The 19756-nt window shown below is 38.3% G+C and overlaps 2 protein-coding genes across 4 annotated transcripts; both read right to left on the bottom strand.

Moving 5' to 3' along the window:
- Positions 1 to 5340: 5340 nt before the first annotated feature.
- On the bottom strand, positions 5341 to 8458 carry LOC142530808 (SEC1 family transport protein SLY1-like). Of its 3 annotated transcripts, none has more exons than XR_012816168.1 (4): positions 8305 to 8458; positions 7878 to 8219; positions 5906 to 7450; positions 5341 to 5800 (listed from the first exon to the last, which is right to left on the bottom strand). XR_012816168.1 is itself a non-coding variant. In XM_075636650.1 (3 exons), the coding sequence occupies exons 1-3, from the start codon at positions 8333 to 8335 to the stop codon at positions 5964 to 5966; spliced, it is 1860 nt and encodes a 619-aa protein (XP_075492765.1). In that variant the 5' UTR covers positions 8336 to 8458; the 3' UTR covers positions 5537 to 5963. The 3 variants fall into 3 exon arrangements, 1 of the variants encoding a protein (XP_075492765.1); XR_012816169.1 differs by having other exon boundaries at positions 5341 to 5742; XM_075636650.1 differs by having other exon boundaries at positions 5537 to 7450.
- Positions 8459 to 9569: 1111 nt separating this feature from the next.
- LOC142531378 (UDP-N-acetylglucosamine diphosphorylase 2-like) lies at positions 9570 to 10596 on the bottom strand. The gene is made up of 4 exons (XM_075637480.1): positions 10424 to 10596; positions 10194 to 10308; positions 9970 to 10126; positions 9570 to 9877 (listed from the first exon to the last, which is right to left on the bottom strand). Exons 1-4 carry the CDS (start codon positions 10477 to 10479, stop codon positions 9780 to 9782), a joined length of 426 nt encoding a protein of 141 aa, XP_075493595.1. The 5' UTR covers positions 10480 to 10596; the 3' UTR covers positions 9570 to 9779.
- Positions 10597 to 19756: the final 9160 nt, after the last annotated feature.

Genomic DNA, 19756 nt, shown 5'->3' with positions numbered 1-19756 from the left:
TAATAAACGATCACAAAAGAACAACCGATACTCAAACGAACCTTCAAAGAACTCGTCTTTGACAATCCGCGTAAGAAACGATCGACAAACGCCACAAAGTTAAAACTTTGGTAAGTTTGATTTTTGCACAAAGCTAAAGCCTTGAAAAGTTTGAGAGAAAAACTCAAAAGTTTGATAAACTATCAATAATAATCTGAATTGTGTTCAAAATTTCGTGCAAATATTGTTTACATACCCAAAAGATAACAATATCTAGTTGCCAAAATAATTAGGACTCTAATAAAGGAAACAAATAATTTCTCGCATTTGACTCGCGCTCGGGCGGTAGAATTTGACCGCTCGAGTGCCAGGTCTTCTGGACTATTCACGCTCGGGCGCGAGGCGTTCTGGAATTTTTGTTCTTGGACAGTGAGTGTGACACTCGGGGGGTAATATTTGGCCGCTCGGGCGCCGAAGCTTCTGGACTCCTCTGCATTTATCACAAGAATAATGTTCTTTTGGATCCCAAACTTACTCACATGCATCACCCACCCTTCGGCACTTTGAACCTCGTTTGTAAACCTTTCTTGATTGCTCATGATTCCATGTAGTACCTCTTTGAATCTCTTCAGTCGTCCTCTCGTGATTGGTCCCTCCGGCAACTCTAAAAGATCCCATGCTTTTCTTGGAGCTTGACCATCCGTGTTCGCATCAGCCACGACATTAGCTTTCCCTGGATGGTAGCTAATTTCACAATCGTAGTCTTTCACTAACTCCAACCATCGTCTTTGTCTCATATTCAGTTCTTTCTTCGTGAAGAAATACTTGAGAAGCATAAGCTAACTCAAGATCATGAGTCGGATAATTCTTCTCATGCACTTTCAACTTTTTAGAGGCATAAACTATAACCCGACCATGCTGTCGATACTGCGCCTAACCCGAGCTTAGAAGCATCGGTGTACAACACGAAATTACCTTGCTCTGATGGCATGACTAACACTGGCGCTGAAATAAGAGCTTGCTTCAAAGTATCGAAACTCTTCTGGCAATCATCGCTCCACACAAACTTAGCATTCTTCTTAGTCAAAGAAGTGAGTGGCACTGCTATCGAAGAAAATCCCTAAATGAATTTCCGGTAGTAGCCTGCTAACCCTAGAAAACTACGAATTTCTGATGCATTCTTCGGCTCAACCCAATCCTTAACTGCTACCACCTTAGCTGGATCCACCTCAATACCGCTGCTAGATATAATGTGAATTCTGGGTCCAACCAGAATTCATACTTACCGAATTTTACAAACAACTTGTGACTCTACAAGACTTGCAAAACTGTACCCAAATGCTGACCGTGCTCCTCATGACTCTTCGATTAGATAAGGATGTCGTTAATGAACATTATGATGAACTGGTCTAAATAGGGCTGAAATCCTCAATTCGTGAGGTCCATAAAAATTTCTGGAGCATTCGTAAGTACAAACATCATCATTAAGAACTCATAATGCCCATACCTGGTTCTGAAGGCTGTCTTATGAACATCTGCATCTTTTATCTTCAGCTGATGATACCTCGATCGTAGATCTATCTTAGAGAACACTGTAACTTCTTGCAACTGATCGAATAAGTCATCGATCCTTGGAAGTAGGTATTTATTCTTGATCGTTACCTAGTTCAACTCTCGGTAATCGATACAAAGCCTCATGCTCACATCTTTCTTCTTTAAAAAAGCACTGATGCACCCCATGGTGAGAAACTAGGGTTGATGAATTCTTTTTCTAGGAGCTCCATGCTCACATCTTTCTTCTTTACAAAGAGCACTGATGCACCTCATGGTGAGAAACTAGGGTTGATGAATTCTTTTTCTAGGAGCTCTTGAATCTGCTGCTTGAGCTCTAACATCTCAGCTGGAGCTAATCGGTATGGTGCCTTAGAGATTGACACAGTGCCTGGCATGAGATCAATGACAAACTCCACCTCTCTCTCTGGTGGAAGGCCTGTGACATCATCAGAAAAAACGTCAGGAAAATCTCTGACTACTGGTACATCAGATATTGGCGGAGTGGGTACGTCAGGTGCAGAAATAATGCTGGCCAAGAAATCCTGACATCCCTTATGAATAAGTCTCTGTGCCTGTATGAAGAGATCATACGAGAAAAATTCCTCCATCTATCTGGCTCAAAGAGAAACTGCTTCATGCCCAACAGTCTTACCAACACTGACCTTTTTTGAAAGTCAATAAGAACTCTGTTCTTTGTCAGTCAGTCCATTCCCTATATAACATCAAATTTTGGCATCGGCAACACAATCAGATCGGCATACATTAGGTGGCTCTGTAGTTCCATATCAATGTCTCTGACCATGCTAGTAGCTGATAACTCTTCCCCTGATGGGGGACTGTCACTGAATAGCTCACGTCGAGTCCAATAGACTAGATGTCCAGATGATTAGTGAATGTCTCCGAAATAAAATAGTATGTGGCTCTAGAATCTGTCAAGACCTTCGTGGCTACCCTCTTCATGAAATATTTCCAGTCAACAGGGTCGTGTCTGAGTTCACCTTTTCTTCCTGCATGGCGAACACTCTCCCCTGGGTCGGCTGCCTCCACTGTGGGCAGTCCTTCAGCACATGATCGCTAGCTCCACGTTTGAAGGAATTGCCCGATCCCCATAAACACTGTCCCAGATGCTGACGATTGCATTTCGGGCACACCGGGTGCTCTCCCGGCCTCTGAGGAGCCTTCTGCTGAGGGATAGGACCTGATGTGAATCCTCGTAGAAACAAAAAACAAACACGATTATTTGAACCGTGCACTCAATTCAATAACGTTAAAAGGGATTCGTGTTGTGTCCTGATCTTTTGAATCAAGTGTGTGCGTGATTTTAACCTCTAAACTATGAAAAGCTTAGCAACAAATAATCACAAAGAAACAACCGAAACTCGAACGAACCTTCAAAGAACAAGCCCTTGACAATCCGCGTAAGAACGATCGACAAACACCACAAAGTAAAAACTTTGATAAGTTTGATTTTAAATGCAAAGCAAGAAGCTTTTGGATTGTTTGAGAGAAAACTCAAGAACAATCAATTCAATAATCAATAATCTGAAAAAATATGTTCAAAATTCTTCCAAATATACATATCAAATCAAAAGATATGAAAAGAAAACTTCCTAAATTATCTAATGTAAAAAAACAAGGTAAAAATCGAGTTTTTCCGCGTTCCAAGCGCCGCGGCACTGATCCAGAAGTGCCTAGGCACTGAACAAGCGCCTAGGCACTGAACTCTCGTGCAGGGTAGCGCCTAGGCGCCAATATTTCGCAAATGTAGCACCTAGGAGCTACAATCTAGCACCTAGGCGCTAGGTGCTGTACTCCTAGCGCTGCGGCGTTGCATTCCAAGCACTGTGGCACTGATCCACACATATTACTCCGCACTTAATAACACTTGTTTGGTCTCCAAGGTCACTTCCATGCAACATGAATCCTCCTAGGCTCGAAACTTTGTGTGCAAGCGCTCCCTGATTGCTTACGAGTCCTTTCAATGTGTCCTTGAATTTCTTCATTCAACCCCTCGTGATTGGTCCCTCCGGCAGCTCTAAAGGGTCCCATGCCTTCCTCGGAGCTTGGCCTTCAATGATCGCATCATCCTCCCCTTCTTGAAAAGGATTTGTTCCTCAAATCTTGTTCATCTCCTACATCAAACAGCGACATATCACTAACATTAAATGTAGAACTCACGTTGTACTCACCTGGCAAATCAAGCGTGTAGGCGTTGTCATTGATCCTTTCAAGGACTTGAAATGGTCCATCACCCCTAGGCAATAACTTCGAACATCTCTTCTTGGGGAACCATTCCTTTCAAAAACTCTTCTGGATTGAAAATAATTTCGTATTACTTTTTTAGTATTATTTGATCAAATTAAAAATAATAATACATGCAATGCATGTGAAAATAATAATAGCACATGCAATACATGTGCCATCTTTTATTAGTTAGTACTATGGATCCGTCGCAGTCTAGAAGAGACGCTATTGGATTATAAGATATAAATTTTAAATTAAAACCCTAAAATAATAAAAATATAAAAAATCTATAAACAAACAAAAAAATCTTTTACACCAATTTAATTTTTAAAAGTTCCATCAAAATTTTCTTTAAAAAATATAATTATTATCGGACTCAAATTTCGGATTGCGTTAACTTTTTAAATGCTTTAATTTTGTAATACTTCGTTAAATTTAAAAGGTTTTTTCGAGTTGGAAAAGATATTGTTATAATTTAATTTTGAACCCAAGATAGAATTGATGGTTGATGAGCAAGTGATCGGCTAGTTTTTATTGTGCAGCAGTTAATGAATGAAAAATTGACAATAGACGAGGGACAAGAAATGTTGGGCAATTTAGAATTCGAACAATTTGCTATCAATTTACAAGACATGCACATGAGTATGATTTAACATCATTAATATTAATGCATTGACACGCGTTGTTTGCTTATACAATATTTTTTATAATTTATTTGATTTATATTTAAATGAGAATCAAAATATAATTATAAGAAATAATGAAAGACTACATTACAATTTTGATATATGAATTAAAAAAATTAACAAAAAAAAAAGAATAAAAAATGATTCGAATAAAAAATGATTCAATTAAAAATTGAACATATAACTTGATCTCTAAAAAACAAAGACTTTATCCAGTAAACTACATATGACTTACATTAAAAATTTAACATTTTATTAATATATAACAAAACATGACACTAAAAATTAATTACTCGAAGTGTCTCAAACTTAATAATATAGTATAAATTTCTAAAATAACTATTCTAAATTTATTGATATAATTTTAAAGTGGTAGGGAAATGTAAAATATGATTTTTTTTAATTAAATGAACATCAAAGATTAGAGGGTTTCTTCAAACAAAAAAGAGATGATTGGAACTGGAGTTGGAAGGTAGCATTCAATCGAGAAATCGTAGGGAAGGAAAATCTGTTTAAGCAGACCTATAAAAACTAGTAGGAAAATGATTGAGAGAGATGGTAATGAAAATGCACACTTCTCTAATGAATATATTTAATTAATATTGTTGGGTTACTGCACCGGTAACAGATTCGATTTAGGTGCAATTATAACCTTGTTTTTATCAACACCAACAAAGAATAATCCATCAGGGTATTCATTACTCAAAATTGAAAATTTGTGTATTATATTTCCTATTACTTCCAAATTTGTAAACTTTTGATTCTCTTAAAAATTTTGGAACTTGACTGCAAAAACCGAACCATGCTATGAAAAAACAAAACGAACCAAATAACAGTTTGGACATTAGATTAGGCATTTATCAAACAGAAAACCAGAAAACCTAAAATCCACACCGAAACCTTAGATTTCCTTTTTTCAGAAAAACAGAAGAAAAGGCACATGAACTCAAAAGCCTAATAAACTTGCCCCTACTGATAGGCCAAAAGAGCCTGTTTGAAGATTCATTCGACGTTACAGTGCCCCACGGTAAATCCAACGGCTCACAAGGGCACAAATATTTTTTCAGGTGAGCTCACACGTTGCCCGCATGAAAAATATATATTTGGCCATTGCGGACTATTGGATTTCACGAGCAGTAGTGGTTGCCTCAGCTCCAATACTGACCAGCAAAATAATGGGCCAGCTGAGACGATAATCGGAGGGGAGAGAACCGGCATAGATAACTTTCAGCATGGACTTATGCATCCAATGGTTGCTACAATATAGGGTTTGATTCTCCTGATGTAGGACAATAACTTACCCAGTTACACCGTAAATGGGCTGAGCTGATAAGGGACTACGAAACAAACACCAGCATCTCATTTAGCATATGGATAACTATTAAAGGAAACAACAAAAATGCACCATATGATGGGGTTATCTGTGAAAGAATAAAATTAACCTGAACCTCCAAATGTAACAGAAGCCATGCCTTTGCGATACAGAAACTAAAACATATCCTAATGGGCTGGAGCAGGGATACTACTTCCAAAACCCATTTTTTGCCCCAGCAAAGCAAGTTGCTCGACAAATTCAGCTCCCGTGAGAATCTCAGTTGTTCCATATAGAACGTGCTTTACTGGTTGCTGGCGGCGTGCAAATTCTTGCAAGCTCCCATACTCTACGTAATTTCCACCACCGATCATGAATACAATAGCATCTTTGAATGGGCCTTTTAGGAGGCTGCCGCTTGACCCTGACTTGGGAGCACGGGGATCAAACACAAGATAAGATTCAATTTCAGGATTTGGTTTTCCCTCCATTACCGCCTCAACTGTTCTTGTCAAAGCCAATTGATGATCACTAGACAACAAGTTTTTCACTCCAGCAGTTACTGCACTAATTGACTGCCCATAGAGTTTTTCGGCCCAATCAACAATATTACTCTTACTAGCTGAATTAGCTGAGGCCAATGAAACATTTAATGCTTTTATCTTCTTAACATACTGAAAAGCACTAGAATCAACCTCAGACTCTCTCAGCGCCGCCTCCACAGCTTCAACTTCTGATTGAGGGGTATTTTCTGTTGAAATAAGATACATGATAGCAAATCGCAATTTATCCATGTTGGTACCTTTGCCCTTGAGCACCGCAAGAAGCTCGTTCCGGTCAATTCCACCTCGGGCCATCATTTCACTCTCTTTTTTAGCATAAGAATCAAGAGACCTCTCCTTGATCTCACCCAACAACGAAGTAGCAATATTGGTGTGCTTATCGATAACTTGCTTCCGGTCAGTCAATTCAGGAAGTGAATTTACTGCGTTCATCAGATGCTTAGTGTTTCCAATCAAATCGGTCCCTTCAAATTCAGCCCCATCTCCACCACCTGTACGCCTATTTACCTCCTCAACATCTTTTTTATATTTGCTTAATTGTGTCTCGATTTCCACGGCCACTTCTGGAAACTCCAACGACCAATTAGCTGTCCAAAATGGATCCGAGTGATCCAATTCATATGATTTCATTCCCCCTTTCTCCCCTTTTACATTTAATCTATTCAGCCTCAGACCAAGCACATCATGAACGAGTGGCTTATACCTAAAATCATGTTGTATAGCCGATGATAACTCCAAATTCCTATCAAATAAACACAAAATTGGCCTCTGAAACGAGCTAGTGAAGCTTCCACCCTCAGTAAATAAATTGTTCTTTGCCAACAAATGGTCCCGCAATCTCTGATCCAGTAAGGATGCAACCATCTCAGCTGGCCCACCACGGGGACATGTAATAACTGGCACAACTGCAAGCGTCGCCAAAACACAGAACAGCCCAGCTACGATCTTTTCTATTATTTCCTCAATCTCTTTATCTCCAGCTGACGGATCATTCAAGTGAACATAACAACTCTTGTTGGCAAGAGAAAATAAGTTATCCTCTAGTGTTACAAACTCCAAATACTGGTCAAGCACCTTGGAAATCCTCTGAATTGAATCAGATTGAGTTGTTCCTGAGGCACAGCAAAGAACCAGACATTAGGTTATTCTCTTATTCAAGGTCAAGCATGGTGCCACATGACACGCAACCAATGCTTGAACCGTAGAAGATCTTAAAATGTATATTTACAAGTGTTATTTAAATCAGGAAGAGCAACAACTGGAATTCAACAACAGCTAATCAACGAAATCAAAAAACACTCTCCATGTAAGTTCAACTTTCTGCTAGACCATTATAGTCTAAGAAACAGAGAGACCAAGTTTAAACCAACTTGTCAACCACAAGATCTATCAGATCACAATCAACAAACCGATTGACATCTATCTCATTGAATCACAGTTTTCCAAAATCCAAATTCCAAACAAACTCAAAATTAACAAAGCATGGCCGAAAATAAATGAATTAATCAATCAAATAGATAACCAAAATAAGGATCTAACCAGTAGCAAGGTCCTCGAGCATGGGCCTGGGGATCGAGGATGAGAAATTGAGGTGGAATGCATCGTAGAGTCCTCTGGAAGCGTCGGCGACTACACGTTGAATGTTATGCGGCGTCGGCTGGAGGAAGTACACCGCGGGGACATCGTGCACCGGGTTCCGATCCTTATCGAGGAGGAAGTAGAGGGTGACGCCATGCTTGCGCAGGTCCTTGACACGGATAAGCGGTGACAGTATGTCTTGACAAAACCTATCGTAGATCAGGATCTTGTACACCTCTTCGTTGGCGGTTCCGCCGGCGGTGCTCACCGCTTGGTTCAGATTCAACATCCGGATTATGCACTCTGAAAAATAATCAAATTTCACAATTCAATCGAGGAAATTCCAGTTCAAATTCACAGCTGAAACGGAGAATGAAGGCTTACTTACCTGTTTGCTTCCGACGTATATTTAGCGCCATCGGATCTACGGGTTAGACAGCGAGCGATGAATCGAGGAGAAACCACGGACAACGCCTCCCCCTGAGTTTTTCGCAATTTCTTTTCTTTTAACCGATTTATCGGGAGAGCTAATAATTCTTTAGTTGACATATTGACATACTAACTTATGTTGTTTGGGCGTAAATCATAAATAATTTTTAAAAAATAATTACCTTGATTAAAAATATTTATGAACACAAATAAAAAAACATGATTTAGAGATGTATGCAAAACTAATAATATAAAAACAAATAAAAAAACATGATTTAGAGATGTATGCAAAACTAATAATATAAAAAGGGGTCGGAGATCCAACTCGTCTATTTTATATGATGAAATAGGTTGGCTCGATAAATCTAATTCGTTTTTAACAGTAAGTTGAATTATTAGTTATTTATTATATCTATTTTTTTTTTACTAAAATGTATAAAAAATAGTTTATTTAATATTTTCTTCCATAGTAAGTCTCTTATGAGACAATCTCACGAATCTTATCTGTTGGACGGATCAACCCTACCTATATTCATAATAATAATTAATAATTTTTCATAGATGATCCAAATAAGATATTTATCCCACAAAATACGACCGTAAGACCGTCTCACACAAATTTAAGGATAGCCATGGTACATACATATACATATCATAACTATTTAATAATGCATGAATCTTTTAAGAAAAATCGTTTTGGTCATTTTAATGTCAGAACTTTTCTATTTTAATTATAGATAAAATACAGAAAAAAAGACGTTACTATAATATTAAAAACTCATTCTAAATTTAACTTCTACTTTCTCTTCACCACTATCCCCTATCTTTTATGTTGTCATTAATTTTTATTTTCTAAATATAATTTTTTTTTTTCAAAATTCTATATATATAAAAGTTGAATTTAAACATTAAATTTTCAGCGTTAATATTTTTTTTTAGGTTTTTCGTTACATTTTTGTTATATGTTATGTACAGACAACACATGTATGTAACTAAATTCTTGTATGATATGTAATTATGTTTGCAATAATCGGTTTCCATAAATATTGTAAAAAAAAAAGTAATAAATATTTATAAATAATAATATTGATGACAATAAGAATATATTAAATGACAAGAAGTTCACGAATAGAAAATAATAAGAATAATTTTTATTAATAACAAATATAATGAAAAATAGATATAAAATAATAAGAAGAAGGATAATGCGTAAAAAGAAATAAATTAATGAAAAACAATAAGAATAATGCTTATAAAATGCACGTGCGTCAGTATCAGTATGAAAATAGCAACAAACCAAGATTGAACATATAGATGATCGAAAATTAGCTCGAGCTACTTATAAGCATTAAATCTTTTACTGATCCCCTTCCACATCATCTACAAATTCAAAAAAAAATTCCATCTCAAACAACAAATGACGATGCACGGAAACTAAAACACAATCTCACAGGGAGCATGAAATGTTCTTCCACGGCAGATATGCTCCAGATTCTCCCCAGCATATGAGCATAGAGCTGAAACTTCCACACCTGATCCAATAACAATTGATTTAACCAATTTCCCCCCTTGAATTTGCTACTATGTATATATATATATATATTATATATATCAAGAAATATACCAGTCGCATATAGGGGAACAGAATGAGTCAAGAAGCCACCGGCAGCAACCACCCAACGAGTGTGCAAACGAAGAACAAGCAGTCGAGTACTATCTGGAGTATCAAAATTTGATCCATTCGCATTTTTCACCGGTGCATATTCTTCTTCACGCAACACCTATATCATGATAAGGACAATATTAAAGAACATTCTTGAATTGTAGCAAAAAAGTAACAAATATTACCTCAAAAAGTGCAGTAGCAGGAGCATAAGGAAAGGCATCAAATATAAATTGCTCTAGTTTATATCCATTGATATGTCCATGAATAGAAGGAATATTCTTATCTGCTAAATGATAGCTGCAATCATTAAGAAAAAAGATAAATCAACTATCGTTCCAATGATGATCATAAGTAAACATATGTATCCATGTATGCACGAGTGTAGGTGTAAAGAGATAGGTGTGCTACTCACACGCTGTCTTTCTCGAGACCATCTGCAACTTGGTTTAGAAAATCTAAACTGAACATATGTAGACAAACCTGAAAATGTAGGACATTAGTAACACAATTACAAGTAAACAACTAAAGGAAGTAAAGGTTTCAAGCATTTACCAACACAAGAACAATGTCCACTTCATTGATTACAGTGCCAATTCTAATGCCAAACAATCAAAAGTAGATTGCAAAACATTTGCTATTTTTTATTCACATCCCCCTCACGCTCAGGAATGAACATTTGGAGCGTGAAGTTTACAAATGACCTAATTATGGGCAGAACGGGTGACCCAATTATGGCAGTCCAACACATAACGGTGGGACCTGAGCTCTGATACCATGTTAAGATTGAAACTTGGACCTAACTCAACCCCAAAAGCTAGGTCAAGAGGGGAGGATTGTCCAAGACCATATATACAACGTCCAGATATTTTATCCAAACGACGTGGGACAACTAAGATGGTTGATAAGATATTTTACATTTGGTAGAATTGTAGGCTGTTCAGGTTGATTTAGTTACCCAAAATAGTGGGACTATGATATGTAATGCACATTATTTAAAGGGTATAGACCCAATGAATAAGATACGACAAAAATATATTCTTTACTCTTTTTTACATGATATCAGAGATATGGCCAAAACAGACTTTGGTTTGACCTCCGACAGCGCTGTTTCAGATGATCAATCGGCATTCCTCCTCTCTGTAGATCTACAAGCCATAACTAAATGGCAATAATTTTCTCCGATGGGCACAATCGGTTAAAATTGTGATTTGCGCTCGATGAAAGTTAGGTTATCTAACTGGAGACTTGTCCACTCTAAAATCCACAGATCCTCCACATCAGCGACTCGTGGTGGACAATTCTTTGGTTCTCACATGGCTTATCAACTCCATGGAGCCTCAAATCAGTCGTCGATATCTCTGGTTTAAGATGGCTGAGGATGTGTGGATGTCGTGCGTTGTATGTATTCCGATCTTGGCAACGCTCCCCATATTTTTGAGATTTGATCCAAGCTCAAAGAGATGAAGCAAGGATTGAAGACTGTAACTAAATATTTTTCAGATCTACAAGAGTTGTGGCAAGAACTCGACTTATTCCTTGATGAAGAGTTGACTTGCACTACATGCAGTGACAAACAACGGAAAAATATTGCGAAGGAAAGAGTCTTTGATTTTTTAGCGGGCCTAAATCGAGAACTGGATGATGTGCGAGGCAGAGTGGTGGCTCGCGACCCCTTTCCTTCGACGGAAGATGCATTCGCAGAAGTTCGGCGGGAGGAAGTTCACCGGAAAGTGATGCTGATTGATGATACTTCAGCCATTCCTACAGCCCCTGAAGGTTCTGCTCTCATCTCTCGTAAATCCATGCCCTCTGAGAGGTACTATCATGATAAAAAATAAATCACTCGCGCTATATGTGAATATTGTCATGGCCCTGCTCATACAAAGGATAAATGTTGGGATCTCCATGGCAAACCTCCCAACTGGGAGCCAAACAAGAAGAACGGAAAGGCTTACCACACCTAGCGTCAGCAGGAATGATATGAATCTGAACGGGTGTAGCATGTTAATATCTGGAAGGTATTTCAAAGAGCGTTGTTGTCTCGATCGTACAAGCTAGAAGGTGATTGAAGATGAAGAATCAAGCGATTGATTCGAGTGCGAAATTGGTGCGATCATGAATAATCAAAGCACCAAAGAATGTGTGAGATCCATTAGAGTTGCCGGAAGGACAAATCACGAGAGGACGAATGAAGAGATTTAAAGAAGTGCTTCATTGATTCATGATATTCAATCAAGAAGTGTCTACAAGCAATTCCAAGCACAATGAAGTTGGAAGTTATTTCAATGTCATTCAAGTGTTAAAGACCGGTGCTAGGGCGGATTTTACTTGCGCCCTAGCACGCCTGCAGCGATCTGTGGCTCGAACGAACATCCGTAGAACAAAATCCCTCGCGCTGGTGCGGGAACTTGCCGCGCCCTAGGGTGCCACGACGTGGATTCCTGAAAGGAAACCTAAGTTGCAAGTTTTACATGATTTATTACCTTTCTTATATATATTCAAGGGTTGTAAACATTATTGAACGAATTATTATTGAGTTTTATCACAAATTTGAGATCTTTTCTCTCCAAAATGCTTTGGCTTACATTTTTGTGTGTTCCTCAAATCAAACTTATCAAAGTTCATAACTTTGTGGCGTTTGTCGATTGTTCTTCACGAGAATTTTCAAATGCTAGTTCTTTGAAGGTTTCGCTTGAGATCAATTGTTTATTTGTGTTATTTGTTACTAAACCACGTGATTTAAGAGCGAATACATGTTGCTTGTTTCCAAGTTTAAAGATCAGGGGTTGAAGAATCTTTTTTGTTCATTGAATCGAGAGCACGACTGAGTCTAGTTTGTGCTTTCTTTTCATGCATAATCGGATTCACATCATTTTGGTATCAAAGTTGTGGCTTGCTCTGATTAATCATATGATAATCATAGCGAGGTTTTGAAACAAGTAAGTTATCTTGTTTTATCTTTCAATTTTTTTCTTCGTCGATTATTCGCCTTCTTTGTTTCTTGTAAAGCAAGATTCTTGTTAAAAAATCTTGCATGCTTGTGTTAGTGAATCTTGCGATTCTCGAATATTGTTGAGTCATTCATCGTTGTTTCTTGTCGCACAAGCTTTCGTTTCTTGTTGTGCAAGTTTGTAAAACAAAAAACAAGTCGATAAAAAAAAGATTGAACATACAAAAAAAAAAGATTTTAGAATTCTAAAAATTTTGTGTTATTGTTTAGTATTGAAATTGTTGTTCTTGTCTCTATTGTGAGTCACATCCAAGTGCTTGAAAAAAAAATCTTCAAATTTCTTGTTTTGCACAATCCGAGTAAGTCAATTTACAAGTGTCGTGAAGTTTGAACTTGTGAGTTTGATGCACACAAACTACAGAACCTAACGTGTACCATACGAGAGAACTCTCAAAATTGAGTGAATACTTAGAGTGCGAGCATTCTTACTTGGAGTGACGTGTGAGACTTTTGTAGTGAGGACAAAAAAAAAAGTTTGAGTGAATTTCGTTTGGACTGACTAGTGAGATTTGGGTGAGGTACATTTATATCTTTTTATCTTTCTACCAACTTTTTTGCAGGTACAACATGTCTGATGATAGATAAGGAGTTGGTATAATGTGGGAGAAAGGAGTTTAAGCCTTTACATGAAAAGTATAGACGATGCGAAGAAGAGGGGACATATGATAGGCAGGTTGATGAGAATAGGCGACGTAGTAGAGTTGAAGATAATAGAGCATCGTACTTGAATAGGGATGATGTAGGCGACGTGATGAGAGTCGAAGACATTGAAGTCAGGGAGAACATAGTGTAAATGGTGTTAAGATGATAATTCCATCTTTCCATGGGAGAGCTGATCCAAATGCGTATCTTGATTGGGAGGAGATGATTGAGAGTATCTTTGAGACACGGGATTATTGAGAAGCTCTGAAGGTAAAACGAGCTTGTAGGGAGTTTATCGACTATTCTGCTACTTGGTTGGATAAGTTACTGCTGTGTAGGAGACGATGTGGAGAGGATCCTATAGTCACGTGGGATGAGATAAAATGGATGATGAGGAAGTGATTTGTTCCTAATGATAAGAGAGTTGGTACGATAGATGAATGTGACTTGCATGAGGGAGGTTGAGCCTTGAGGAGAGCATCATGGCTAGACCAATGACAGATTCAAATCATGAAGCGTCCAAGTATGAATATCAAGGTACGTCCAACAATTCAATTTCTCGTACTTGTGATATTATATGTTGTTGGTGTCTAGAGGTGAGACATGACATTAGCCAATGTCCAAGTGAGCCAGTTACAGGACAGGTTCTCAAATGGAGCTTGAACCCGAAGTCGTAGTTGATTGTTGATCCAATGTTGTCATTAAGCTTGACTCTAAAATTGAATTGGAGGTTGAATCAAAATTTGAAGTTGAGCTTGAACCTGAAATTGAGGTTGTGGTTGAGGTAGTTGATGATTATGGTATTCCACCAGTTGGTGATGTGAGTGTTGAACAATAAATTGTGGAGAATGAATCAATAGGTGGGGAAGAAGTGCCTAGTTTGTCTAAGACGGAGGATAATATGCAAAATAAAACTTTTGTTCATACATGTGTTGAGGAAAATGTATTTCTTTCGTTCAATTAAATCAAAAGGTAGTTCTCGAGGATCAATTGAAATTCTGGAAGTGAGTGAAAAAGATTGTGAAATGACCGAAAGAAAGAGTGAACAAAAGAGTGACGCCGTCATAGAGGAAAAAAGATGAAAAAATCCAAAGAAAAAGAGAGATAAAATAATTTGATGGCCCAAAATAATGAGATTGAGAGATACTTGATTTTGTATAAGCCCCTTAAAGTACTTTTGTACAAAGAAGTTTATTCACATTGTGATGATATAGCCGATTCAATCCCGAGCATCGTTAGTTCTTCTTTACAGGATTTTGAAGGTGTCATGACGAGGAGACAAACGAGTCATGTTGATGGAAGGATCCAATGGGTTGAGCTGCATGAATTCAAAGGCATCAATGTGAGGTAAGAATCGTTGACAACATGACTGTAAGGTATGTATTAACTTCTAATCTTAATTTAATGAAATTTTGGTTTTAAGTCTTGTGAGGAAAGATTGCAAAGGCGGATTTTAAGAGAGGTGATTTGATTTTCACTTTTGTCTCTAAATTTTATGGATGTGAAACGACTGTGAGGTATGTCTTACTTTCTTATCTTAATTTAATGAAATTTTGTTTTCAATATTTTAGAGGCAATATTGCAAATGCGGATTTTAAGAGAGGTGATTTGATTTTCACTTTTGTCTCTAAATTTTATGGATGTGAGTTATTTCATGCATTGAGTTTAAACCTCGTTGCTTTTGATTTCTCACGAGTTGCTAAATTGGTGGGATTTGGATGCTACAAGAATGAATATGCATTATATTTAAATTCTTGTGATGTGTTAAAGGATATTAGCACATTCTGTTTGTATTACTGTCATTTGTTTGGTGATGGTTTTGAGAAACGCATGAATGAATATGATTATTTCTATGTTCATGTTGAATATTTCTTTAGAGAGAATAAATTTTTCATTCTATATTCATTGCATGAGCTAGTTGATAGTGAGGAACATAGTTGTGGTTTGATTTGTATCTATGGAGTCGCTAGAGCCATAGATATGATACGTAAATTTTTACTATGGTTGCATATGAAGAGGCAGTATTGAGTGGAATTGTGAAACATGCAATGCACATAGGAAAATGACTTCTAAGCTAGATTCTTATGTCTTGCATAAACTAATTCTTATTCCTAGTGAGCAAAGGTCGTACACTAGTTTGGAATTTGTTGTGCTATTAACTAGGTCTAAGAAGGAAGAAACTTAGTTTTCTTGATGCTTAATGAGATTTTATTGATATCATTTGGTGTCATTTGTCATCAATCATGTGGTGTAATTGATGAAAATGTGGCAAAGACAACCACAGAGTTACGAATTCCTAGGATTGATGGAGCAAGTGAAAGATAGTGCCTTCAAACTAGATTTGAGAGGTAAGCATGTTGATAATATAATTTTTTGTGTTATTAACTTGCTTTGTTTTTGTGTAGGTAAAAAAATTTGAGGACAAATCTTTTTGAAGAAGGGCAGTATGATATAAATCTGAACGGGCGTAGCGTATTAATATGTAATGGCCGAGGTTTTAGTTTGATGCTTTTAAGTTATTCCATATTATGAATAAGGTAATGGAAGAACAAACATGGAGAAGCGACGTTGCAATTCGAGTTTTGGTGGCAAAGAGACACTGCACCCGCGCCATAAACACAACCGCACCCGCGGTGTTGGGGCAGTAAAGTCCGTGCACCCGCGGTATAAAATGCAGCGCACCCGCGGTCGTGTCTTCTGAATTGTTGGATGTGATCCAGTACGCTCAGTGCACCCAGGTGCAGAGAGAGCGCACCCGCGGTGAGACGTGCAACTTGAAAAATAAGCCATGTGTCCCTTGCCATGCAATATAAGTGCTGAGTCTTCAATTCTTCACCCTTGCACATACAGGAACGAGACAAAACCTCCATGAAAGCCTCAAGAATGTTCCTAGCTAAGACATTAGCTTGTACAATCTAACCACCCGAATTTTGATCTGACTTCGGTTCCGTACTCCTCTCGTTACAAGCTACAAAAGGATGTAAGTATTACTACATTTTAGCATGTTTTAAAGTTGAGATATTAGGGAAATTATGAATTGAGTTCTACAATGTATTCTCAAGATACTAGACACCGTAGAATCGAAACCGGATCAAAGAACGGGTATCATATGCTATCGTTTCATTTTCCAGCATATGTTGAATTGAGAATATGCAGATTTTGGGATTATGATGTATAGATTGTGATGGTTATGAGTTGATGATATAATTCTCGTGTTGGTATTATCGGTATATAGAGACTACACCGTTATGCCGTCGAAAGTTATTGAAATTGCATATTGATCTACACACATATCCTACCTTGAGTTGGAGATTGATATAGTACATGATATATATATGTTATTTTAGATTGGTATTGACAGATTTGATAACGAGATTTCAAGACTTCGACTTGTTCAACCGAGACTACGACGAGAAAGGTATAATTCAATGTTTGATTGGGGAAATATAACTCGAATCAGATCCGGTTTGAGTTTCCCACAAACCACATACTAGATTTCTATACCTTGCTATGTTTGTGCTGTATCTTGATTTATAAACAAGCATTGAGATAGGAGAGTCATTGGCAGATATGCCAAGTTTTTAGACGTTCGGTGGTATCGAGGCATAGGAGAAGATCGACTCCGATTGTAGATATTCGATACAGACGGGGCCGAAGTCTAGGAATAAGACGTACCGCCACCCCGATTGGGAGAGTAGGTGGGAGACTTGTTACGTCTTATTCACACCGGGATCCCTAGACTTAGATATGAGTAGAGTCAAAGAATAAGAGTCGAAGAGTTTTATCTGTATTCACTAATGTGTCATAATTATTGATTCATGTTTTATGATTTTGTATTTTCTTGCATGATATGCATGTATACATGTTTTATACTGGGATTTGTTCTCACCGGAGTTTCCGGCTGTTGTTGTGTCTGTATGTGTACATGACAACAGGTGGGGCAGGATCAGGGTCACGCAGAGGATGAGAGATCGAGATTAGCGTGGAGATTACGGGCTGATAAGAAGAACTAGTTGTTTATTACTAGACATGTACTGAAATTCTAAACACTAGTAGGAAACTTGTAATCAAACAAGTGAATGATATTTTGAATTAAATAATATGACAGCATTATTTATGGTGTATTGTGTATGATTTAGATACACTTGTTTATATTATTAAAAGTAAAATTTTGACCAATATTTTCTAGCAAAGATCCAATTAATCCCAAAGATAATTGAGTTAGACCCCTGGTCCCCACAACAGGTGGAATCAGAGCAGTAGGTTCTGTAGAATGAATTAGAAGCGAATGAGCGGGGTAGATCGAATTTTCTTCCTTGATTTTATTGTGCTAGCATGATTTATTGCTTTCACTATTACATGTTGTGTTGTTATCTGAATTGATTACAGTATGTATTTGCAAAGACTGAATCAGAACCGATTCTGGATCAGAGGTATATGATCAGAGGAGGACTGAGACAGATTGTATAGATTGTGTACTAATCCGTTTGATAATTAGATATGCCTCCTCGACGAGTACCGCAACCAGTAGCAGGTCGGGAACCAGAACAGGGCAGTACATCCAATGATCCGATGGATGTGGCCGCTACACCGATGGAGACTTTGCTAAAGAGGTTTCAGTCATTCCGACCACCGACACTGAAGGGCACAGAAAATTCAGTTGAGTGTGAAAGTTGGCTCGATGACATCGAGATGCTATTTGAGTCTCTTGACTACAATGACGAGCGACGAATTAAACTTATTGGGCATCAGCTGCAAGAAGTTGCAAAGAACTGGTGGCTTACCACGAAGAGAGCATTGGAGCATCGTGGCACAGAGATCACTTGGAAAGTCTTTAAAGCAGAGTTCTATCAGCGATTCTTTCCCATGTCTTACCGAAAAGACAAGGGTGCGGAATTTGCAAATTTGAGACATGGACAATGGAATATCGAAGAATATGTGGCAAAGATTTCGACATTGCTCCGATTTGCTCCTCACATTGCAGAGAATGACGAAGCCGTTGCGGATCAGTTTATCAATGGCCTGAATCCGGAAATCTTTACCTTGGTGAATACTGGTAGACCTAACAACTTTGCGGATGCGTTGAACCGTGCCAATGGGGCAGAAGCTGGATTGCTTAGGCAACGAAGCACTTCCTATGTTGCTCTGACTTCGAGACCGCCACAACCCTCAATTCAACCTCCTCCCAGATTCGAGAGCGGTGGTAGTAGCAGCGGGAGGAAAGACCAGTTGAAAGCGAAAGGCAAACAGTTCAAGAGATCAGGGAGCAGTTCGTCGAGCTCCAGTGGATCACGACAGAGAGGTCCTGGCCAGAGTACAGAGTATACAGGTGTGTATTGCAGTTCTTGTGGAGGCAGACATGCCACCGAGCAGTGTCAGGGTGATGGGTCGCTGCAATATCTGCAGACAACAGGGACACTTCACCAGGGTCTGTCCACAGAAAGGGGTACAGCAAGCTCAGAGGGTAGGAGCATCTGGTTCAGTAACTCAGCCTGAGAGGCAAGCATCTTCTGTCTATTCCTTCCAGCCGCCACCTGCACAGTCCCAGTCGAGGCCAGGAGGGAGCCAGACTATGAGCCAACCTCCTAGACAGCAGGCTCGAGTATTTGCACTGACAGAAGAGCAGGCCCAAGATGCACCAGACGATGTGATAGCAGGTAACTGTTTTCTTTGCGGTTATCCTGCTTATGTATTGATAGATACAGGTGCATCTCATACATTCATTTCTGAGCGCTTTGCATTAATGCATGCTTTACCTGTCGAGTCATTATCTGCCGTAGTCTCTATTTCTTCTCCATTGGGAAGTGCTCTTATATCCGTGACTTCGGTTAGACATTGTATGCTATAGTTCGAGGGTCACGAGATTGATTTAGATTGTATTGTGCTTGGATTGTCTGATTTTGATTGTATTGTCGGTAACGATATGTTAACCAAGTACAGAGCCACTGTAGATTGTTTCCAGAAGATTGTCAGATTCAGACCAGAGATGGCTGATGAGTGGAAATTCTACGGTAAGGGTTCCAGAGCTCGGATTCCCTTGATATCTGCGTTATCTATGAGTCGATTGCTATAGAAAGAAGCAGAGGGATTCCT

The sequence above is a fragment of the Primulina tabacum genome, chromosome 17 (genome assembly GCF_025594145.1).
Source record: "Primulina tabacum isolate GXHZ01 chromosome 17, ASM2559414v2, whole genome shotgun sequence".
Taxonomy (NCBI): domain Eukaryota; kingdom Viridiplantae; phylum Streptophyta; class Magnoliopsida; order Lamiales; family Gesneriaceae; genus Primulina; species Primulina tabacum.
This window is presented reverse-complemented; position numbering and strand designations above follow the sequence as displayed.

Coding starts and splice junctions, on each gene's coding strand:
- LOC142530808 (XM_075636650.1), bottom strand. CDS start 8,335: ATGGCGCTAAATATACGTCGGAAGCAAACAG. Junction 8,220..8,304: donor TATACGTCGGAAGCAAACAG/GTAAGTAAGCCT, acceptor ATTATTTTTCAG/AGTGCATAATCCGGATGTTG. Junction 7,451..7,877: donor GCTCGAGGACCTTGCTACTG/GTTAGATCCTTA, acceptor GCTGTGCCTCAG/GAACAACTCAATCTGATTCA.
- LOC142531378 (XM_075637480.1), bottom strand. CDS start 10,479: ATGTTCAGTTTAGATTTTCTAAACCAAGTTGCAGATGGTCTCGAGAAA. Junction 10,309..10,423: donor GGTCTCGAGAAAGACAGCGT/GTGAGTAGCACA, acceptor TAATGATTGCAG/CTATCATTTAGCAGATAAGA. Junction 10,127..10,193: donor CTGCTACTGCACTTTTTGAG/GTAATATTTGTT, acceptor ATCATGATATAG/GTGTTGCGTGAAGAAGAATA.